General features: G+C 45.7%; 8 protein-coding genes across 8 annotated transcripts; 5 read left to right on the top strand and 3 right to left on the bottom strand.

Annotated features, from left to right (window-relative positions):
- Positions 1 to 745: 745 nt before the first annotated feature.
- Positions 746 to 2,666, bottom strand: FOXG_17243 (uncharacterized protein). The gene is made up of 3 exons (XM_018397261.1): positions 1,817 to 2,666; positions 1,063 to 1,743; positions 746 to 993 (listed from the first exon to the last, which is right to left on the bottom strand). The coding sequence occupies exons 1-2, from the start codon at positions 2,443 to 2,445 to the stop codon at positions 1,143 to 1,145; spliced, it is 1,230 nt and encodes a 409-aa protein (XP_018258181.1). The 5' UTR covers positions 2,446 to 2,666; the 3' UTR covers positions 746 to 993; positions 1,063 to 1,142.
- Positions 2,667 to 3,712: 1,046 nt separating this feature from the next.
- On the top strand, positions 3,713 to 4,721 carry FOXG_17242 (L-fuculose-phosphate aldolase; the record flags this gene model as incomplete). Its single annotated transcript, XM_018397260.1, has 2 exons — positions 3,713 to 3,854; positions 3,907 to 4,721. 2 exons carry the CDS (start codon positions 3,713 to 3,715, stop codon positions 4,719 to 4,721), a joined length of 957 nt encoding a protein of 318 aa, XP_018258180.1.
- A 914-nt stretch (positions 4,722 to 5,635) lies between these two features.
- Positions 5,636 to 7,570, top strand: FOXG_22757 (uncharacterized protein; the record flags this gene model as incomplete). The annotated part of the gene is made up of 2 exons (XM_018403172.1): positions 5,636 to 6,588; positions 6,655 to 7,570. 2 exons carry the CDS (start codon positions 5,636 to 5,638, stop codon positions 7,568 to 7,570), a joined length of 1,869 nt encoding a protein of 622 aa, XP_018258179.1.
- Positions 7,571 to 9,266: 1,696 nt separating this feature from the next.
- FOXG_17241 (uncharacterized protein) lies at positions 9,267 to 10,852 on the top strand (the record flags this gene model as incomplete). The annotated part of the gene is made up of 6 exons (XM_018397259.1): positions 9,267 to 9,419; positions 9,473 to 9,734; positions 9,788 to 9,979; positions 10,041 to 10,260; positions 10,496 to 10,759; positions 10,843 to 10,852. 6 exons carry the CDS (start codon positions 9,267 to 9,269, stop codon positions 10,850 to 10,852), a joined length of 1,101 nt encoding a protein of 366 aa, XP_018258178.1.
- A 1,249-nt stretch (positions 10,853 to 12,101) lies between these two features.
- FOXG_17240 (uncharacterized protein) lies at positions 12,102 to 13,450 on the top strand (the record flags this gene model as incomplete). Its single annotated transcript, XM_018397258.1, has 5 exons — positions 12,102 to 12,195; positions 12,251 to 12,622; positions 12,678 to 13,189; positions 13,244 to 13,320; positions 13,375 to 13,450. 5 exons carry the CDS (start codon positions 12,102 to 12,104, stop codon positions 13,448 to 13,450), a joined length of 1,131 nt encoding a protein of 376 aa, XP_018258177.1.
- Positions 13,451 to 14,176: 726 nt separating this feature from the next.
- Positions 14,177 to 15,067, bottom strand: FOXG_17239 (dihydrodipicolinate synthase; the record flags this gene model as incomplete). The annotated part of the gene is made up of 1 exon (XM_018397257.1): positions 14,177 to 15,067. One exon carries the CDS (start codon positions 15,065 to 15,067, stop codon positions 14,177 to 14,179), a length of 891 nt encoding a protein of 296 aa, XP_018258176.1.
- Positions 15,068 to 16,345: 1,278 nt separating this feature from the next.
- Positions 16,346 to 18,186, top strand: FOXG_17238 (aldehyde dehydrogenase (NAD+); the record flags this gene model as incomplete). Its single annotated transcript, XM_018397256.1, has 4 exons — positions 16,346 to 16,642; positions 16,703 to 16,896; positions 16,953 to 17,149; positions 17,206 to 18,186. Exons 1-4 carry the CDS (start codon positions 16,515 to 16,517, stop codon positions 18,184 to 18,186), a joined length of 1,500 nt encoding a protein of 499 aa, XP_018258175.1. The 5' UTR covers positions 16,346 to 16,514.
- A 163-nt stretch (positions 18,187 to 18,349) lies between these two features.
- FOXG_22756 (uncharacterized protein) lies at positions 18,350 to 19,030 on the bottom strand (the record flags this gene model as incomplete). The annotated part of the gene is made up of 2 exons (XM_018403171.1): positions 18,350 to 18,398; positions 18,555 to 19,030. 2 exons carry the CDS (start codon positions 19,028 to 19,030, stop codon positions 18,350 to 18,352), a joined length of 525 nt encoding a protein of 174 aa, XP_018258174.1.
- Positions 19,031 to 23,371: the final 4,341 nt, after the last annotated feature.

Raw genomic sequence — 23,371 nt, 5'->3', positions numbered from 1 at the left:
CAGTTCAGCAGAGCTCACAAGGGAACCTTGCATTGGCTAAGCCTATAACTTCTACCTCGTTGGAAGGCTGGTTGCTAAGCCGAGGTGGCAATGATGTCAAGTGGTTTACACGGAACAGCTCGGTCTAGCGGGTATGTTAAAGACAAGGGGTCGTCTTGCTGATTTTAGCGATTGCGATATACTCTGTTTAAGTACTCTGGAATGTCTTTTTATGAAGATGACGACGATAATATGGATATCTCTACTTTGGGATCGCGATTTGTGGATGGCTGGAGAGGCTGATAGTAATAGAACCTTTTAAATCCTTAAAAGCTGTATGCCTTAATAGGAGATGGCTAGGATATATGTTGTATGCGCGTTGATGCGTTTAGATTGTTTAAATAGATTTGAACCTAAACTTATTTATGACAGAAGTAAGGTTAATTAATAATATAGCAAGAACCTTACTTTGACTTGAACTTTGCTTAGGGTTTATTATTAAGAACTCTCTTTTATGTGAAAGTGGAATGCGGGGAACTGCGGGGAAGTACAGGGATTATTAGCTAATGGTAATGCGAAATGCCTACTTTCAGTGAAAGTGGGCGGAGTAATAGAGATGTAGTCGAGCCAACGGGTAGATTAACGAAATTTAATTGGCTTACAAAAATCAACTCTACCCCCGTCAATAAATTCAGCTCTACCCCCTGTAAAGCGGGGCAATAAAATCAAGTCTACTACAATTGATTTTGTCATTGACTACTAGGGTACCAAGATGCTTCGGGCATCACACGCAGAAATTATATTATTATAGCCACAATCGATATAGGTAGCAGACTAACAGGGAGTGGTATAGTGTTGCTATATAGATATGTGACAAATGAAAAAGTGAGATCCTTGGTTTCTGTTGGCACAAAATCAAAGATCACATACTATCCGTCATTTTCTTAACCTCATCCGCCACGTTATACGTAAAGACGGAGTATTGCTTCTTGAACATCACGTTAGGGAAGAAACCTAAGCCCAGTTAGCGGGGCCCGAACATGCTTTCACCGTTGTAGAGAATAGCCTTGAGAGTGGACTTACTCATAATCCATAAAACCCCATACATTAAATATTCCGAGATAGTCCCCTTATCTCGTTTTGAGTTTTGGATCTTCTGCGCCTCACGTAGTATCTGGGCAACGTGTGGAACACGCAAATGCCATATACTGACGTGCAGCCGTCTTGACCAGGCTCTTTGGATTCGCCTCAATCTGTTCTTGATCTGCGTTTTGAAGTGAGTGACTGAGGAGCAGCACGAAAGCCTCCACGTCCTCCAGAGCCTGCGCACATCCCTGACCGGACGTCGGCGGTAATGCGTGGGCCGCATCACCGACAAGCACGACGCCGTCCCGCTCCCATGTGGGGAGCGGCGGAACAGTCCAAGTAGGCCACATGGTATCCACCTCAAGAGATTGTACAATTTCTTGAATGACGGGGTCTCCCCAGCCCCTGTGACGTTCTTGTAATTGACGGGTGATCGCGCCTTTGTCTATGGTGGCCGTCGTGGGGCACTCTGACACCTCGTAGGTAGACCACCACGCAAGCCGTTCGCCTGGGTCGGCAATGTGGTGGGGTGAATCGCGATAAGGTGACGATTCAGCACTCTCGGAGAAAAAATAGCCAAAGAAGCCATTTCCTCCAAACACAAAGTTCATAGCTCCTTTCTCGACGTGGTCTCGGACCCCACTAGCGCTGATGAAGCCACCGACTCCAACGAGGCCCCTATGTCAGGTTAGACTCGAAAGGGCGCCTGGAAACGATCGAGAGTATCAAGACTGGCAGGGTGATCACTTACTCGTAACGTGGCGGATACGGGTCTTTCTCTGCCTCTGGAAACAAGGCTAGTTTGACGCGGCTTTTCAAGCCATCGGCTCCGATGATCAAATCCGCCTCGATTGGCGGACTTCCATCCACAAATTCGATAGTATTGGGACCATCCGGATTGGCGACAACCTGAGAAACCCGCTTGATGACGATGTCGTTGTTAGAAACTCGCGTACGGAGAGCTCGCCAGATTGAGTGCCGGCTGCTGGCAACGGTGGACATGGCATGCTCGCTGGCTGCATTGGGAGGGAGAGCGTCGCCATGATTCGCGCGTACTAAAACTTGGCCACCTTTGCTCTTCATGATCATTATCGGTGTGACATAACCCCCGCGGACGACATCTCGCAAGACCTCCTCATCCAACCGCCTCAAGACGCCGAGACCGTTTGGTCCCACACCTAGGCCACCGCCAACAGTGAGCGTCGCGGAATGCGGGAGACCTTTCGCACGCTCGGAGGACTTGGTTTCCTTGTTCATGTCATGGGCTTCGTAGATCGTGATGGAATACTGTTTACCAGCTGGTAATGGCTGCAGATGCTTTTTGAGCAGTAAGTAAATGGCGCATCCGGAGATGCCTCCGCCGATGATGGCTATCTTCATTGCTGTACCAGGCGACAGTTCCTGTCGAATTGCCTTAATTGTATTGATGATTGATGTTCGGTTCAACAACAGGCGGGCAGACTAATAAAACTGTGCAGTGTATTCATCTGGTATTTATGAAATTTTGCCTTCTGTTTAAATAGAACGCGCGTCAAAGCGGTGGCGTCTCGAAGACAGCCTTGGCGCCGGGTTGTCCTGGACATCGGCCTCGCATTTAGTCAACTGTTTTGTGGCAAGCATCACGCGGGGCTGCTCCGTACATTGGCTTTGGCACGGGACTGTGTATGGGCCTGCAGTGGAAGGAGATTGAGTTGATGGAGCTTGGGGTAAGCGGGCTTGACGTTGCGCCGTAGACCGCCAAGGCCTGTGCATTCTGCATCTTCGCGTTAAGCCCTCCAATGTTCATACCCGCAATCGAAGCGTGTCTTGAGCTTTAATCATGGCATGGACGACCGAACAGCCTAAAACTTGCCGAATAGGGATGCGCTGCAGTCGGCCAGGAGTCGATTGGCCATTTGTTCAAAGCCACGCGGTTGAAGGTGATTGATTGATTGATTGATTGATCTTATCTTTTCTTAGTATATTGTAGCCTGCTTGCTTCCGGCCAGCCGCTCGCAACCCTGCCTACGGATCTATGTTCTTCCTGGTGCCGACACAGTTTCCGTCCCTACGTCTATCCTGTGATGACCTGCTTGTGATAAACTGAACTACCGTGCTGGGGAAATAAATTCCCTAGTTGCCGAACGGCCCAACTGATGCAGTGCAGGAACCAAACAGGTTGTATGCCCTATATCTACTATTTCGCCTCCTTAAGAGGCCCATGAGGCCTCTGTCTCTGTGCACTCAGTGTCGCCAATAAAAGTTCGCTAATATTTTAATATATTCTTAACTAACTTTAGTATATTAACTTACCAGCAGCTGTAAAGCATTATTTCCCTATAATTAATTCCCTCGGTAAATGCGCCTTTTAACTGCATATAAATTGCGCCCTCTGGTACATAAACTCAAAGGCCAAAGAAGGCAAGTAATAGCGAGGGCGTCATATGCGGGGGTTGTCTTATCTTGTTGGTCGGCAAGTCCCTGATAGCTCCGAGGGTGTGGGAGAGTGGCAAAATACAACTGTGAAACACGATAATATAAGACCTTAGGGTGGGGAATAGTAGTGTATTTACAGAAAAAGCCTTTATTATCAGGAAGCTTGATCAATAAGGCAACACGTACTTCGCGCAAACATTGTGAACCTTTTGCGAGGAAATATCATTACACAATGGCTCAACACGGAATCAGCGCTTCTACCTTGACTGTTCCTGTACAGAATGTTCTCCGCCTCACAAGTGGCCAATCGGGCTCGGCTCAGCAACAGGAAGAGACTCCGTGTCAAGCAATCTCTCACGGGGATGAACTGCCTGGTATGTAGCTTTTAGAACCATTTACGATCATGACGATTGATGATATATACAGGTATTCCTACGTTCCCTACCTTTCGAGATCACCGTCGACACATTCTTGTCCATATGGCGGCAACCTTTAGACATTGGGCCCGTCACAACTACACTGAAGGGCAGTCGGGTCATATCTCAATTCGCGACCCTGAGTACCCGGGACTCATGTGGATGAACCCCCTCAGCCGTCATTTCGGCAGCCTCCGTGCTGGCGACATGATCTGTCTTGACATAGAGACTGGTCGGGTTGTTGCTGGTAGGAAGAACCCTGCTACAGGTGGTATCACGGTGAATGCAGCAGGATTTTGGATTCACTCAGCCATTCACAAAGCACGACCCGACGCACACGCAGTTTGCCATGCACACACCGTGGCCGGTCGCGCTTGGTCTGTGTTCGCCAAGCCGCTTGAGATGCTCACCCAAGACGTGTGCAACTTCTACAATGCTCACGCTGTTTACGATGAATACGGTGGTATTGTCTTTGCTGGTGAGGAAGGGCAGCGTATTGCGGCGGCATTAGGGACCGATAAAAAAGCAGCAATCCTGATGAGTCACGGACTGTTGACAGTAGGAAGCACTGTTGATGAGGCAGGCTTCTTATTTGGATTACTGGATCGGTCATGCGCTATTCAATTGCATGCAGAAGCGGCATCTGCTAATGGACTCAAGAAGAGGATTATCAGTGATGAGGAGGCTGCACAGAATTTCAAGATGGCGAGTGAAGCTAATGTCCTGTATAGAGAGGGACAGGCGGATATTGAGTACGAGATTGAGGCGGTTGGCGGCGAAGAGGAGATGGCAAAGGGTTTCGGGGATCTCAAAATGGGTATCTAGCGCGAGGCTGGGCACTTGTACAATCTTGTCTCTCGTTATCTCTCTTATCTTATCAGGCCATTAACTCCCGAAACCAAATTTGACCGCCAAGCCCCATGCAATTCTTTTGAATCAAGGTAGAGATAGTTTCTCTTCGCGAGTCTTGTATACCAAGGATTCTGAATAATCTTCTGCTACCAGTCTGATAATTTCCCCGCACTACGGAAAAGATACCCGTATTAGTGCCGATAAGACATTCCATTTTATGGCTTCTATGCCGAGATTGGAGGGTGACTTTCTGGCCCAGGCTAAGCGAATACGGCTTAGCCACAGCAAGTTTGGGGCGGGGGTGGAGACAAGGCCAGGGGAAACATTCCGAAATGAGACACTCAGGACCCGTTAAATCTTGCTGAAAACAGGTGTTTTAACACCTCCGTATCCCTGGAATTTACTTTCACATATGCACAGACTTACGCGATAGAAAGATCTCCAAAATACGTCAATTGCCTAACAATCTATGTTCATCTGTATCAGGATTGTTATAGCGAACTGACCCGCTAGATACTCAATCCATCGAAAATGCCCAGGTCCAAAGTTGGCCGTACTCGAACTTTTACAGGATGCCGAACGTGCCGACGGCGACATACCAAATGTGATGAAGGAGTCTGTTGCCCATTATCATCGCCATGGACCATGTCTTTCATCGCTGACACAATTTTAGCGCCCAAGCTGTCGTGTTTGCGGACAGTCCGGCCTAAACTGTGATGGCTACGGAGCCCGTTTGCAGTGGGCCAGCGACAATAGTGCCGAGTTAGCAAACGATCACCAAGCATCCGATCTACACAGGCTTCGTTATCCACTATTTTCTGGTAAGCTTGACGTGCTTTTCTTTAACCTCATTGCACCTAACAACGAGAGATTTCGAACGTCAGTCCATGAGTGACGGTCTGTCCGAAAGTTTAGGCTCCCAAACAGCCGAGGATGTCTTGGCAGACCTTGACGCTGGTTCTAGAAGATTTCGTAGGCAAAAGGTCTTCTGTCTGTTCAAAGGACCGTTTGGCGCCTTTCGAGTCTCGGAAGGTGGGCAAGTACCCGACTCTGCCGACTCCAACGCTTCACCATCGAGCGAAGATATGTGTGTATCTCCAGACCATCCAGAGGGTCAAGATCATGTCACCCGAAATAGCGACGCTGAGGATATTGAAAATGAAGATTGGATGCAACAACTGGATGACGTGGACTTTGATACTTTTGATGTTCCACTTGATTTCATTCTCGATCAAGATGCACACCAAGAGCTTGGCACTATCCAGTCCCTGATCACGTATCCATCCTCGGACCTGTTCGCAAGTATTGCACCAGATCCCCTGACTACGCCTTGTGTTGAGGTGAACCAACTCCCCGAAGAAATTACCAAAGACATTGTGAGTTTGAAGGAACCCTTGAACGAAAGACAAGAGACGAGACGAGACTTGATACTTCGCGAGCCGGCTGGGTCTATCTTCGATTCAGCTCTACCCGAAGAAGCCTCATCTCTGCTCCGGCATTATAAGCAACATATCGACGCTACCACAGCTGCTCTAAAAGCTAAACGACAATCTCCATGGCAGCTCATGTTCTTACCTTGTGCATTCCAAACCTTTGCCGAGCTATCGCTACTTGGAACAGCTTCACACACTCGAGTGGCTGTCCTTTGTGCTTTACTAGCTCGAAGTGCCTTTAAACTATACAAGACAGACCCAGATGCGACAAAGTCCAACTACTGGCGTACCGTGGGATCCAAGAATATGGACAAAGCACGATACCACTTACAGAGAGTACTAGATCAAGATATGACTTTGGTCCACACAGTGGAATATGAGGAACTATTGATGGCATTTCTCGCCATGTCAATAACTTCTGTTAGCTCCACAATAGAGCTCGAGTCATCATGAACTAAGTTAACAATTCTTAGCTGTACCACGACGGTCGCACCCCCCAGAACCTTTTTGCTTGACGCTGAGAAGTTGATCCGCCTTCGTAAATCTTTTACTGGTGGCCCCCAAAACGTGAGGATCCTACACCACGTATACACATATCTACGTGTTATAGTAGAAAGCACATCGACCTGCATATCGGATGCAGCAGGAGATAGAGAAAACGAACCCCATCACATTTCACCTCCTCGCACATTTCGTATCAGCGAGGACTCTCTTAATGTTGGCCTTGACCCTACTGTTACTAAGACTGCAGAGCTCGGTTACGGGGACATCCATCTTGAGGTGCAGGGCCTTTGGGAAAAAACATTACACTCGACCATACACGGAATTCCAGAGTCTTTAATGACGCTGCTTGCACAAACAATCTCTCTCGCTAACGAAAAGAAACATCTAGAGACAGGTGGTCTGACCAACTCGAAGGTGCTGAGTGACTTGAAGAGACACACTCAGACATTAGAGAAACGAATCTGGTCCTGGCAGCTTGACTTTGAACTAGCCATTAGTCCCCCTTCTGCCGACCTAACTTCAAACTCTGACCTCGAGCTCATTCATCACCCTCACACCCAACTGATGATCTTAGCGGTTCATCGAGCACTCGTCATCTATTTCTATCGCCGAGTTCACGACGTTAGTGCTATGGTTCTTCAGGATAACGTGCGTGAGACTATAGAGTTTCTAGAACCTTGTATCGAAACATTGGCAGATGATGATGACTTCACACCGAGTCTAGCTTGGGCCGCGTTTGTGTCTGCGTCTGAAGCCATTAAGCCAGAACTACAGCAGAGAGCGCTGAAATGTGTGACAATTACGGACAACCAGGGCTTTCACTACGGTCCCAAGTCATCGGCTGAGGCTGTTATGTCGATATGGGCTGGGCGACAGAGTACATGATGGGTTACATGTAATTACTGAGACGTTCCGTGAACGGCTCATATTTTGTATCTCGTATCATTGAGGAAGGTTTCTCAGGAGTCAGCAGCAACTTTTAAGACCGGTCAATCAGTTTCGGAATCTGTGTTTGTCTTCCCCGCGATTCAATTTAGTGCCTGACGCTTCACTACATTGTTTTCTTGTCTCAATGTCGAGGTACTCCACTACTTGAAATATGGGAAATGCGTTACCTACGTGTTTCTAGTGAGCAATCCCCATACATGTAGCCCACAAGCTCTTTCGACAGTTCTTAGATATGAAATGGTCAAGTAGATGGTGAAGTAATTGCACTCAAGAACTGGGTACTGAGAGTACCGTGATACAATATTATTAATAAAATAGACTAGCCTATTTGGACTTTTGCCAGGTGCATAACGAGTAGTCCTTAAATAAGTTAGCTGTGAGCAAGAGGTATGCTAAGAACGAACATTATTTTCGTCATTTGGAAGTGGCTTCTTCGAGCTAATTATGTACAACAAAGCAACCCGCAATAAGGGTTGACCGCATTTAGCGACATCAGGCCTACACGTATTGATCTGTGCGATCAGGAAGCGGGGTATCTTGAAATACCCCCGTGATGGTACGTCACCTGAAACTGGCCCCGGGACTGGCAGAAGATAACTTTTAGGTAATAGAATGTCAGACTAGCACGAAGAGTCTGGGGAAGTCTGGGGAAGTCTGGGGAAATCTGGGGAACCTTTCAGGGATCACCTGCCGCTTCGCACCAACACTATCAACCGAGCCCAAGATAACAGTCGGACATAAGGTTGATAGCCTTGTTATGGTTTTAATTGACCCTAAACGGAAAGTTAACCCCCGCATACGGTGGCCCCTTGAAGTCTCAGGTAACTTACCCCCGATAAGCACACGGACACTCATATGGAGTAACTGGTCTTATCTTTTTGTTTGTTTGTTTGTTTGTATATTTTTCGTCTGGGTGGCTGTAACGAAGCCAGATCTCCTACTGGAGCAAAAGACGTGCTGAGCTAGCTAGGTACAGGGAAACCCCGCTTCCTTCACCATCCAGCATACCAATGGCACAAAAGGTGCTGTATTTCTCAAGCCCGTCACCCGTCAGCGGGTTCGGGGGCAATCTATTGTCGAACTTTTTCCACCGACCAGAATTCTCTCGCGCATCACTACATCTGCCGACGCAGTCCACAATCTCCAGTAACCAAGTTGTAGCTCGTAGTCGACTGTCGCGGCGGCAGGGAAAAACCTCGGGAAGGAATCAGAGGCCGACGGTGCGGCTTGCCTTCAAAGGAGAAAAACCCATCGCAATCGGCGTCGTTGATCGGGAGGATGTCGCTACCGATGCCATGGGCATCGTCCTCCGATATCTAAGGCGTTCTGGTTCTGAGGTGCCGCCATTAGATCCGACAAAGGTGTTGTCAGAGAAGGCGAACTCTCCAAAATTCCTTCTCTGAAAACTGCTGTTAGGGAGCCGATAGCATCCCCGCAGTTTTGTGTGGTCGCGTGGCCTGCAGAAAATCCCGCTCCTAACACGGCACTAACAGTGCGTGAACTGGTCTTATCAAGGTTTATCAGAAGGCTGTGTAGGGTATAAAAGGTCAGGCCAGACAAGAAAATGGATCCAGGTTCCACTTTAACCGTTCATCAATCCACTTTGACCGCTCATCAATCTGTTATACACAACATGTCGACAAATGTGAAGCCCTTTGAAGATGGTAAAACTGCCAATGGCGCCGACTCAGGTCAGGTTCCCGACGGCGATACTATCGAGGGCCACGTAACAACGCATGACGCCGTCTTTGGAGAGATCACCGAAAATGGTCCCAATTATCGCAATGTGAGTGCTACGTATGCTGCCTAGTATTTCCCAGCACTCACAACGCTCTTCAGGTCGGATGGCTAGGCACTGCAGCTCTCATGATGAAGACTCAGATTGGCCTCGGCGTTCTCGGCCTACCGACCGTCTTCCACGTCCTCGGAATTGTTCCAGGTGTTATACTGCTATGCATCATAGGGGGTATCACCACCTGGTCGAACTATATAGTCGGTATATTCAAGATCCGGCATCCTGAGATCTATGGTATCGATGATGTTGGCGGTCTTCTCTTTGGCCGCATCGGCCGCGAGGTCTTGGGCATATGCTTCTGTCTCTGTGAGTGCTTCGCCTCTGACTACTGGTGACTATTGTCTGATATGACTGTATAGTCTTTACTTTCGTCTCCGGATCTGCTCTACTGAGCATATCGATCGCCTTCAACGCTTTATCCGATCATGCAGTGTGTACTGCAGTTTTTGTCGCTGTGGCTGCGGCTATCGGGTTTGCGTTTTCGAGCATTCGAACCCTCGACCGCATAGGTTCACTTGCTTGGATTGGTGTTTCTTGCATTATTGTAGCAGGTATGTGGAAGGAAGCAGCATGTACCCAGGCCAAAGGACTTTTGCTGACATAATCATGCAGTATTCGTCGTCACTGTTGGGGTTGGCGTTCAAGACCGCCCTCCTAGCGTACCCAAGAATGTACAGTGGAGATCTGACTATGAACTGTTCGGTCATCCAAGCTTTATCGAGGCCTTATCAGCAATTTCAACTATTATCTTTGCTTATGCTGGTACTCCCGCTTTCTTTGCTATTGCCGCCGAAATGCGAGACCCTAAGCAATACATGAAGTCGCTTATTATGTGCCAGACTGTTATATCTATTGCTTATATCGTTGTTGGGGTTGTTGTGTATTACTATTGTGGCTCATTCGTTGCGTCGCCGACCCTGAGGATCTGCGGGCCCCACCATCAAGAAAGTCTCTTACGGTATAGGCCTCCCAGGTCTTCTCATCTCAGCCATTCTTCTTCTTCATGTAGGACATCGCCCATTGACCACACTCAGTTAAGCGCCAGTAGCTAACCTTAATTGCTTTAGCTTCCCATCCAAATTCGTCTTTGTTCGAATCCTTCGAGGGTCCAAGCATCTAAGCACTAACAGTTTCATCCACTGGGCTACTTGGCTTGGGTCAACCTTTTCCGTCACACTAGTGGCCTACATCATCGCTAGTGCTATTCCTGTCTTTGGCCAACTAGTGTCGCTTATTGGGGCCCTTTTAGGAACCCTGATGTCGTTCCAGCCGATGGGCTGCATGTGGCTTTATGACAACTGGCATAGCGATCGCCGCTATACGCCCAGATGGTACGTGGGAGTCGCCTGGAGCGTTTTTGTGGTTATTTCAGGAACGTTCCTTATGATTGCTGGTACCTACAGCACTATCGTAGGTATCGTTGACTCCACTGAGAAGACAAGCGCGTGGTCTTGTGCCGATAACTCGAACTCAAGTTAATCGGCTTGCACAGCTTGGGTCTTAGCGACCAGAGTGATAAAGATGAATAGTTTTAGCTGCTGTTATGAGAAGTGCAAACTTCAGGTTTATAATTGAAAAACGCTAGTAGTGCAAGAAAAACCGTTTAGCGACCTGTCTCGGCTGATTTAGATATGTCAAATCCGAACAAAAGAGGTAACCCCAAGCTGTTACAGCAATGGAGAATAAAGACTTTTACCCCATATAAGCTTATCCCAAGGACTTCAATAGTAAGAGCTTGCCCCTTGATGTGCGATGTGGCTATGAAGGCTACGTTGCAAGATCAGACCCCGGAAAACCCGGCGTTTATTCCTGTTTTAACAAAATAACAGAGGCATAAGCCAACGTGCCCAAGATCTCGTTAACTGAGAGGTGTCGGGAACTGTGATTAGAAGGTTAAATCCGAAAGATCAGCAAACCGTCACAACAAACGCGGTGTGAAAGGTGTCATATAACTATAGGATCTGAAAAGAGATACACAATTCTGTGTCGGAGCTCAAAGGTAGGCTCAAAGCCCTGTATTGCCACTTCGCAGACTTACGTGGCGCATGTGATTGACGCTGTCTATGCATAAAATACTTCCATATTTGGCATGTTTCCACTAGCGAGACGACAACAAACCCAACCAGTTCTACTCAACCGAGATATGCAGGCTAGATTAATAGGTTCCAAAGTGGATGTCTCGTAAGCCTTCCCCCCACCCAGCCTTTTTTCCACGTTGCATCACGAGGGATATAGGTATCCGGTAAGCTGTCAATCTATGCCATACCTATCAGGCGGGGTAAGGTGGCATGACTTCTTACTTTTTGCCAATGAGGATGTCTTCGGCTAGATAGTACCAAATCAACCAGTTTCTTATCTATTAGATGTTTTAGTATTCGTTCTTTACCATTCCTCGAAGGGTGTCATCCCTTTGCCCTCCCTCTTCCAAAGTGGGAAGGCCATGACCGCCGAAGCTTATTGGTTCAGCTTGGCCCAATGAGGTATAAGGTACAGGTTATTCGATATGGAATGTCTGGAAGGATTATAAGCAGGCCGCAGTGGCATTGGACTACGGGACAGATACTAACGGTTGTATCAGACTCGACCGTTTCTGTACATAACAGAGCGGCATAATCCCACCTATACCAGCGTCTCTTTGTTAAACAGAGTTTTATTCTCTCTTATTTAGCCGCGATGGCCAACCGCGGCGTTTCCTGGGACCCATCGGTCCATACCATCGAAGATTTGAAACAACATGGCTCCGCCAAACTTCCGAAGATGTATCGGGGTACGAAGCATGACTACAAACATTGGGATATTGAATCTCACACTTTGATATGTAGACTACTTTAATGAAGGTGCCATGGACCTCATCACGTTGCGAGATAACGAAGCAGCTTATGACCGCTATAAAATACGGCCCCGCGTTCTAGTTAACGTCGATCACATCGATATGACTGGGGAGATTTTTGGCTGCAAAACAGGGTTGCCTTTGGGCTTTAGTCCCACTGCAATGCATCGCCTAGCGCACGAGGACGGTGAATTAGCCACCTCACGAGCGGCAGCCAAATTTGGCCTCTCCATGGGCCTTTCCTCGTATGCGACCGAGTCCTTAGAGAACGTCGCTGAGCAGGGGTCGGGAAATCCATATTTTATGCAGTTGAGTATGCTGCGAGACCGACAAACCACTATTCAGATGCTTCAGCGTGCAGAAGGTATGTGACTGGCTCTTGGTATCTTCCTCAAGGATGAGGAACTGACGCCTGATAGCTTCTGGATATAAAGCCGTTTTCCTTACGGTCGATGCACCGTTCTTAGGCCGACGCTTGAACGAATATCGTAATAACTTTTCACTTCCTGATGGGCTCGGATGGCCAAACTTGCTATCTACGGGCAAAGATGAGCTCAGTGGCAACAGCCAGGATCCCGACACCCCGAAGAAAAATGATTACGACCCTTCCATAGATTGGGACTCAGCAATCCCCTGGCTACGTCAACATACCAAACTGGAGATTTGGATCAAAGGCATCTACACGGCCGATGATGTAGCATTGGCTATAAAACATGGCTTAGATGGTGTCCTCGTGTCGAACCATGGAGGAAGGCAATTGGATGGCGTTCCGGCCACTCTCGATGCCTTGCGTGAGTGTGCTGTTGCTGCGGGAGGTAAGATCCCTGTCGCTGTCGATGGAGGCATTCGCCGCGGTACAGACATTTTCAAAGCTCTTGCTCTTGGAGCTTCACACGTTTTTGTTGGTAGAATGCCCATTTGGGGTCTTGCCGTAAGTCAAGCTTGCCGTATGAGTACACGCTGTTTTTAACCCTCCAAATCGCAGTACAACGGGCAAGAAGGAGTGGAGCTCGGCATTAAAATTCTCATGTTTGAGTTCAAGATTGCCATGGCACTCGCGGGGTATGTATCCGAGCGGCACTGTCTCATTCTTGTACATTAATAACAAAACTACAGATGCAGCACGATAAAGGATATTACCCGAGCGCACATTTCATTCCTTACCTCTGATGGGACCATGGCCAAACTGTAGGTTTCGGAATGTTAAGTCGACCGTGGGATTACAGCCAAGGGCAAACCTACGACGGGACATTGTGTCAGGTAAAGAAAGAGGAGTCAACATTGGCGAGATAGCAACGCAATACACAGAATTTACAAGAGATAAAGCTACGAGTTGTCGATGACAGAGCGAGTGCAGAACAGGACAATACACTTGTCATGCGTGGAACTATCTTACAATTAAACTTTTTACCACAGAGGCCTAGCTATAGCAATACCCAGCCTCAATTGAAGCTTCCTGTCGCGTCGCTGAGGCGTTGTCAATATTGGCATTGCCTATAAAAGCGTAGGTAACCCGCCAAATCTAACTGAATGGTCTACGTACACGAAAGCTTCAGGATACTGTTGATGAGCTCATCGATAGATGCGCAGTCAAGATAGGTAGATATCTCTGGAAGTTGTACTGTTGGTATTATTATCCCTTGACATTCCTGTCATTATTCTGTCATAAATAGAAGTGGGCGCGTCGGTCACCGCTGTCCCGCTTGTCTGAATCTCGTTGGTGCAAGTAGATATAGCAGTCAAAGTAGCTATGTTTAACATTGTATTCGAGGATACTTTCACTGGACTTTCGAAATAAGCAAGAACTTAATGATAGAAAACTCTTATTCTGAATTGAAAATCGATATTGGAGAAAATTATTGATTGACTTGACAGTCCATAATGGACTGTCCATCTAAATAACATCTGTATCTGGCACCTAAACAGTCTTGACCCCAGCGTTCTTCAGGAGCGTGGCAAGCTCGGCGCGGTGCTCACTAGCCACTGCGACGAATGGCTTGCGGACGTCACCAGCACTCCATCCCCGGATGTCCATGCCCAGCTTCAGAGCTGCAGCATATCCGTGGCCCTCAAAGAATTTGCAAATAGGCCAGATCTTGTCCCAGATCTTACGACCTTTAACTAGGTCATTCTCAACACCAATCGCATTCCAGAGTTCAACCGAGAGCTCTGGGATAACATTAGTGGCACCCCATACGGAGCCCTTTGCTCCAGCAGCGAGACCATAAAAGGTTAGGGTATCCCAACCATTGAAAGCAGTAATCTTGTCCTGTCCCAAGAGGAGCTCTGTAAGAGCAGGGGCATTGCCAGAGGTATCTTTGAGGTATTTGACACCGACCTCGGAGAGGGAAGCAAGTTGCTGGGGCTCGAGGTTTGTACCGGTGATGCTGGGGATATTATAATAGAGAAGAGGCAGCTTGCTAGCCTCGTGGATAGCCTTAAAGTACTCCTTCAACTCATCCAAGTTGGGAGCCTCGTAGAATGGAGGAAGAACCATAAGTGCTGAAGCCCCAGCTTTGGCGTGGTGTGTCGCCAGCTCGATACCATCAGGAGTCGATAGTGCGCCAACACCAGCCACGACAGGAACTCGGCCGTCGGCGGCTTTGATGACAGCTTCAATAAGAGACTTCCGCTCGTCGAATGACAGAGTTGTGAACTCTCCACTGCTGCCGCCGGGAACAATGCCATGGACACCAAGGTCAATCATGCGGTTGACATGTTTGTTGAGATTGGCGTAGTCGATTGAACCGTCAGCCTTGAAAGGCGTTACGAGAGCAACCAGGATGCCCGTGAGCGCTTGAGGTGCCATTTCGATATTTGTAAAGAGTTTGGTCTGAAAGATGAACGCCAGAACTGATAAGTACTGATGCTTTTTAGGATAGAAAGGTGCTAACTGTGTTTTTCAAGATCGTGTCCTGCTTTAAAAAAATCATGCAATGTGCTTTCAAGCCTAATTATATATCAAATGCATTTGTTGAATACACAGCATGCCTTGTGTCAAGTGAGCCAACCAGATCGTAGGTCCAGAGCTTACAAATTTCGGAAAAAGGCTGTAAAAGGCAAGTTTTTACTGTAGCTGACAAACTGCAACCATGACAAAGAATTATGTCTTCTCGGAGTGCATTGCTTGTCGCTCTATTACATCTTTTGCCTATTTAGAACATTACTCGTTCTGAGTTGGTCACATCAATGTTTGTTTGTTTGTTTGTTTGTTTTGTTTGTTTGTATATTTTTCGTCTGGGTGGCTGTAACGAAGCCAGATCTCCTACTGGAGCAAAAGACGTGCTGAGCTAGCTAGGTACAGGGAAACCCCGCTTCCTTCACCATCCAGCATACCAATGGCACAAAAGGTGCTGTATTTCTCAAGCCCGTCACCCGTCAGCGGGTTCGGGGGCAATCTATTGTCGAACTTTTTCCACCGACCAGAATTCTCTCGCGCATCACTACATCTGCCGACGCAGTCCACAATCTCCAGTAACCAAGTTGTAGCTCGTAGTCGACTGTCGCGGCGGCAGGGAAAAACCTCGGGAAGGAATCAGAGGCCGACGGTGCGGCTTGCCTTCAAAGGAGAAAAACCCATCGCAATCGGCGTCGTTGATCGGGAGGATGTCGCTACCGATGCCATGGGCATCGTCCTCCGATATCTAAGGCGTTCTGGTTCTGAGGTGCCGCCATTAGATCCGACAAAGGTGTTGTCAGAGAAGGCGAACTCTCCAAAATTCCTTCTCTGAAAACTGCTGTTAGGGAGCCGATAGCATCCCCGCAGTTTTGTGTGGTCGCGTGGCCTGCAGAAAATCCCGCTCCTAACACGGCACTAACAGTGCGTGCCAAGAAAGAATTTTTACAGGGGAGAGTTGTGGTCACATCAATGTCATAAGATACGTGTTGTCTATAGGGTGGCTATTGTGGGGTTCGCAATGTAGTAGATAAGCTAGGGAAATCCATGTTTAGGAAGGCTTAAGCGGATTCCGTTCTGCGCCCTGCTCTCTACCCCGCACGGATCTGTGGCAAGGTCCACACAACTGATAAGTTTGGTTCCCGGTGAGACCTGCCCAATTTTAGACGGAACAACGCTGGGTTGGCAATCCATCCCAATTGATGCCGATCGCGATGTGATGTAGAGTTGGAACCAACATTAAAAGGAACACGAAGACATGTCGTGCTTTTTGTTCTATCGCATAAAGTTATCGCATGGTCAATCAATCTCTTGCACTGCTCAATTATCCTTCTTCTCTTAGACCTGGACTTTATACACAATGGCCGCTCTCAAAATTGATTTGCAGGCTCCCAACGGACTCAAGTATACTCAACCTACCGGCCTTTTTATCAACAACGAGTTCGTGCCCTCTTCGGGTGGAAAGAAACTTACAAGTATCGATCCTGCGTCAGTGCACCCGAGAACATTTTCCGGTATAGAACTTAATGGTTAACTCCCAGCTTGTAGTACCGAGAACGAAATTGCCACAGTCGAAGCGGCTGACGAGAAAGACGTGGATACGGCTGTCAAAGCTGCGAAGACTGCTTTCAAAGACTGGAGGAAGGTTGAGTGTTCGGAGCGTGGGCGCCTTATGGCCAAGCTCGCCGACCTGATTGAGGCCAAGAGAGAGGTGTTTGCTACAATCGACGCTTGGGACAATGGTAGGCTTGAATTGTGATGCTTTGGGTCAATGGTTTTCGTTTTAACACATTCTTAGGAAAAACCTACGCTGAGGCGATTGATGGTGACCTCGTTGAAGCTGTCGGCGTGATTCGCTATTTCGCCGGTTGGGCAGATAAGATTTTTGGTCAGACTATTAGCACGACTAGCCAGAAGTTTGCTTATACACTCCGACAACCTATTGGAGTCGTTGCACAGGTTATCCCTTGGAACTACCCTCTGTGTATGGCTACAGTAAGTGTACCCCACTGCTTCTTGGCTCACAACTTGGCTAATGATCCACTCACTAGTGGAAGCTTGGTCCCGCTCTAGCCTGTGGTAACACAGTCGTTATCAAGGCAGCTGAACAAACACCGCTTAGCATCCTTCTTCTAGGCCAACTTATCAAGGAGGCTGGGTTCCCTGCTGGCGTCGTCAATATTCTCAACGGCCCTGGTGGCGAAACTGGTTCATCCCTAGTATCCCATCCTTTAGTGGACAAGGTTGCTTTCACTGGCTCAACTGCTACTGGCGTAAAGATCATGCGTACTGCCTCGGAAATGCTAAAGAACGTCACACTTGAGACTGGAGGAAAGTCCCCGTTATTGGTTTTCGATGATGCAGACATGGAGCAAGCCGTGAACTGGTCTCATTTCGGGATTATGTCTAATCAGGGCCAAATTTGCACTGCGACGTCACGACTTCTAGTACAAGAGAGCATCTATGACGACTTTGTCCAGAGGTTCGTTCAAAGAGTCAAAACTACTAGCGTTGTCGGTAATCAGTGGGACAAGGGTGTATACCAAGGTCCCCAGGTCTCCAAAGCCCAGTATGACCGGGTCCTTGACTATATTGATATCGGGGTCACTGAGGGAGCGAACCTCGCATTAGGGGGCGAGCCATCAAAGGCTGGTAAGGGCAAGGGCTTCTTCATTGAACCAACAGTCTTCACAGATGTGAAGCCCTCGGCTCGGATTTACCGTGAGGAAATTTTCGGACCTGTGGTAGTTATTACTAAGTTCAAAACTGAAGAGGAGGCAGTTGACTTAGCTAATGACACTACTTATGGTCTTGGATCAGCTGTCTTTACAACTGACCTAGAGAGAGCACACCGAGTGTCAGGTAATATTGAGGCTGGCATGGTATGGGTAAATAGTAGCCAGGATTGCGATCCTAGGGTGCCTTTTGGTGGCGTCAAACAAAGCGGCATTGGTAGGGAGCTGGGCGAAGCTGGACTCGAGGCATATTCCCAGATTAAAGCTGTCCACATCAATATGGGTAACAGGATGTAAGCGCAGGGTTAGGGAGGAATTGAAGTTAGTGATAAATTGAATTGAGATTTCCCTTTTCTATGACTAATTGTTTATTATAATACTCATTTGCACCATTTCTCATAATTGTCGCTTCACCATAAGCTTCAGCTAAAGTAGGCTCTTTCCAATTATTTACCTACCCTTACGTACTCTTGCGCAGCTTCAGTTCAGAATGATAGTCACTGTCGTACCTGCAACCGCGGCAGTTGATAGGATAGCATCGAATACTGGGGCAAAAAAAGGGACCATCTGAGTTATGCCGATAGGCCTCCCATTTTCATGAATAGTAAGGATATTTCACTATCCTTACTAAATATACAATCAGCCGTTAAGACAGCAATATATACAAATTTTGCTCCTCCGAGATATGCATCCACGTCCAGTATCGTTGCATCAGTTCATTGTCGCTTACTCGAAAGCGATCTAGCATTTCCCATACTTCTTGCACGCACTTCTTCGCTGTAAGAAGTCTTGTGAACCCTGTACGAGCGAAAGCTCGGTCAACCCAATTCTCGAAGTAATCTCGGTGTTTCTTCGTCATTGTTTCACAACCAGCCATAAAAGCTGGCCATGGAGATCCTGGCCCGCCTTGCCCTTCTTTCTCACAACATAACTCAAACTCCTGGAGAGCTCGTAAAACGACATCAACATATTGCTGAAGAATATGCGGGTGGACGTTGTAGATACGACGGTAGAAGAAAATGATAAGAGCGAAATTCAGCGCTCGAACCAGGTGGGATCGCGTGGTAGGTTGACCCTCTTGCGAATGAACGTCAGCAAGATAGTTAGAGTCGATAGAAGTACTGGTAGTAGCTCCCGTCATAGCAAAAGAGCAAACCCTATGTTCTAGTAACCCTTTACGCCTCTCAATATGTTTATGCAACCAGGGCTTGTCCTCTTTGCTGCCATGTTTCGCGGCTTGTATCAGGTTAGCAAGTCGAGTAGTCTGAGATACGTGGCTTAACCAGGTTTTAGACACTCCATATAACATCATAAATGTCGAGTCGGATATACCTTGGTCCTGTTTGAGATGAATGTCATGAAGAATTTCTCTCCCAGTTTCTCTCGAAGAGCTGTCAGTCTCCTGCTGATGGGGCTCAAAGTGGAGGAAGTCGTCCAAGTTGACATTTGGTATCATTGGGCGACCTTTCATATGACTTCCATTACCTCTCTCGAAAGAAGTTTCTTTATCTAACCCTGCGGATAGATGGGCAGCTATAGGTACATTAGCGCTCTCAGAGTTCCTCAACACGTAGGTACTCTCGCTGATGATCCTGTTCTAAGTGCATGTATAATATAGAAGCTTGATCTTGCCTGAGATGCTTAACTTGCGTAGACCTTGCTCTAATAAAAGACTTTTAGTATTAATAAGGTACTTTCTAGTATTATACTATCTGTTATAAAGTATCTATAGAATTATATTAGTAATTATTCTAAATAAACGCAGGACCTATAGTTTGCACCGAGAATGATATTATACTTAACACTGCTATAATAATATCCTTATACTTTTCTATTTTTAGAGAGACTTTGGTATTTAATAAATAAACAAGATAATACTTTGCTTTTTCGTATATGCGCTTAGCATATTAGTTCTAATTATTAGTCTTCTCTGGCTCTTCCTTATATAGCTATATTGCTAAATATTTTAAGGATATTGCAAGAAGAGTAAGTAAATTTATAAATGAAGTATGTAATATTTGATAGGGGGCGAGGTATGTTATGTTTGCGAATGTTAAAACGGCTGCGGAGAGATGGGTTTCTAGCGGCGACTTTCTCCCGATGGACGAAGACCATAATTGAGGAAAGCAGTGATCTTTGATATGCTTGAAAAGCATATGGGTATCATTTTGATCTAACTTCAAGGCCATAGCCTTCTTCGATTCGAAGAAGGTGAGACCCTTGCTTAAGACATCTTGCTCAAGCCTATTCTGAATCAGGTGAAGAGGTCTCGCATGATCAGAATTTTGCGCTTTTGAAGGCAAAATAATTGGCGAACTCGTATTCTGGGTTTCTAGAACATCACTGTACCCGTTGTCAAAACCTGCAGAAAGACAATCCGAGAAAAGAGAATCCACGCTGAATAAATCTGGCCAATCCAACAGATTTTCTGAATTCCCAAGGAAGTCATAAGCATATTCAGAGTATTTGCGTATCGGCATAAGAACCTGCTCGTTGGCATGAATATCCGAGTCTACTATCTGATTGTTGGAGACATTAGTTGGACTCGTGGTGATAACACGATTGAGAGACACTTCGGTGTGAACAGGTTGACCATTAAAATTAGAAATGGTATCCTCGACATTCAGTCTTATGATGTCGGGTAGAGCAATGCGTGTAGAGGTGCTTTCTTGATCTGAAGACGGTTTTAGTAATTTCTTGTCATTTGTGAGCAGGACAACCAGTTACCACTACTTGGACGATTTTCGGGACGCTTAAGGGCTGGTTTACGACCATCGCGTAAGAGCCTTTGCGTAGTTGTCACCCAGCTAAGTTCACTTTTGAAACCAATGCACTCTAAGCCTGCTGCCTCGCACCGAAGACATTTCGGGCTAGTCTTGTCGAGATAAGTACCCTACCTTATCCGTCTCCTAGAAAATCCACAACCAGTATCTTCTGCCAATCTATTATCTTTTTACAAGCTAGCCGCATATCAGCGAGAGAGATGCCACTGATCGGAAAGCCTACCCTGTTGGGAAAGGATCAGTAGGGTCTAGCATCACCTGTTGTAGGCCGGTGATCTAAGCGCTGCCTTTTATAGTTGGTAATACAGCAGGATAACCGCCAACTTTAGTAATGCCTCAGATTCGACACTGAAATTCGCTTTTAGTTATACTTATATAGATGAAATCTTCCCCTTCTGCCAGTTATCTATAGGTATAAAGAACTACTATATATGCACTAGTTCCTATTCTATAAGGACTCTAATCTACCTGCCCTAAGGAGATAATTACCGCATTTACTGCCTACTTCTGGCTAGTATTTATAGTTAAAGGCTTAGTAAACTTAAGATTTATAATCCTATAGATCCTAGGATTCTTAGGATAGATTAATATATAGATAGCCTGTATAACTATCTTAATTTTCTTGCTAATCTCTATTAGCTCCTGTATATTATTAGGATAAATGGCTAACTTTATTTATTTAATATCTATAAGTATAACGTGGTTAATAAGCGAGTGAGTCAGATAAGCGAGCAGGTCTGCCTAACCTATATCTTAAAACCTAATTTTTAAAAGCTAGTATAAAATCAAAGATAAGCCTAAAATAGCTAAAATCTATTTAAAACCTATTAACTATTAAATAAAGCTATATTATAAATAAAATAATTCTAATTAATTTCTTATATAAGTTATCATAAAAAAAGCTTATTTACGCTATTTACACTATGTATACCAGCTTTTTTATATAAAATAAAATAGCTAAATTTCTAGGAAAATTATTTCTATTATTATATTATAATAAGGTATCTTTAGAAACTTTTTTTTTTAGATTTTTAGCTATTTTATTTAAAGTAGCTAGATACTATAGGGTAGGCTATTTTTAGCTGTATAGTACGCTGACCCACTCGCTTATTAACTACGTTATACTATATTCTGCCCTAGGTAATATTATACTTAAAGATGCCTAGGCCTAGAATATTAACTTTAAGGGTAAGGCCTAAATAGAAGGAAGGTATATTATTAAAGGCTATAGCTATATACTTGCCGTCTTTTTAGTTAGCCATAGCTATAATAAGCCAAGCTGCTGTATCAAGAGTGATAGTGCTCTGCGGCTCTATTATCAGGATTATTCTAGTCTCTAGGAGAGCTATAATAGTATAAGTAGTATTTAAGCCGGATATATAAGCATATTCTATGCTCTTTATTATCAGGAGGCCAATATCAGCTCAAGGATCACAAGCTGGCAGAAGAAGATTAACATTCCTCTGAGGCCTACCCCGAGGTTTATTTAACAGCAACTGTCTGAGGTTATCGCTTTTAGTGCAGAAATGTACCAGCTTGTTATATATGGTTTTTCCAGGGACATCAAGGACGCCACCAACTATGACGTCTCCTATCTCACCACCGCAGTGTGTAACGAATGTGGTTTCAAACAGGGAAACTAGTCCGTACTAGGTTTATGTTTACAGATGGCATAGGGCGTTAATACTGAGCGGGTTAGTTATTACGTCTCTTAATAATTAAGTAATGCGTATTAGGCTTATTAATATAAAGAAGTCTTATTAATAGCTAGTAAGCTAAGTCTATGAAAGTGCTAATAAATGTAGTCTATATACTAAGGGTAATCTAGGAGGATTACTGAGGTAGTTAGATCACGGTAATCCTAGATTATAATAGTTCCTAGAGCATTGTAATCCTATCTGTGAGGTAATCTAACTCTGATTAGTCCGTAGCCGTTAAGGGGCTGATGCCTTGCATAAGTTTTTATAGGGTATATATAATATAACTGCTAGGGTTATAATACGATCTCTCCCCTCTGTTAGGTCTTATCCTTAAGACCTTAAAGTAGGCCTATCCTGTTTCCTGTCTAGTTAGTTCTAACTTGCATCCTTAAATATTTTTCTATCGGTATATGCTGCTAATAAGATATCTAGTCGTATTTCGAAATCTATTAATTGAAAAACCAAAGAGTGCAAATTTTTAGCCGAGAGCATTAAACTATCGCATAAGTTTGCTAATATGCCGTATTCTTATTATTTTAAGTATTAAAAGGAGTGCTTAATAACGGCGGATTCTTCTTATTGCAGCAAATACATCTATCAGGGTCATTCCTGCAATAGTACTTAGGTTGCATTATCTTATGTATTATTTTTTCTTTTTATTAGGTTTTATTACTAACATATTTAGTTAAGAAACTAATTTCTTAAGAGAAGAAGCTAGATAAGGATAAAGAGGAGGCTAGTAAGGATCTCTTAAAACTTTATAAAGAGCTGGCTGCATTGCAGGCACATATAGCCGTAACTGCAGGTCGTTTATCTCGGATTCGTAAGACTAAGAACAAGGTAAAAGAGCATTACGCATCTAAATTTCGTTGCAGTATTTAGGGTCTTAAAGGAGAGGATAAGTTAGCTAAGGAGTTAAGTTATTGCAAAAGTAAAGCTGCCGAAGAGCTTTAGTCTCTAAATCCCGAGAATATTAACTAGGATTCTCTAGGTCTAGGT

Source organism: Fusarium oxysporum, chromosome 10 (assembly GCF_000149955.1).
Source record: "Fusarium oxysporum f. sp. lycopersici 4287 chromosome 10, whole genome shotgun sequence".
NCBI lineage: Eukaryota > Fungi > Ascomycota > Sordariomycetes > Hypocreales > Nectriaceae > Fusarium > Fusarium oxysporum.
The sequence above is the reverse complement of the archived record's forward strand: the minus strand, read 5'-3'. Positions and strand labels throughout refer to the sequence as shown.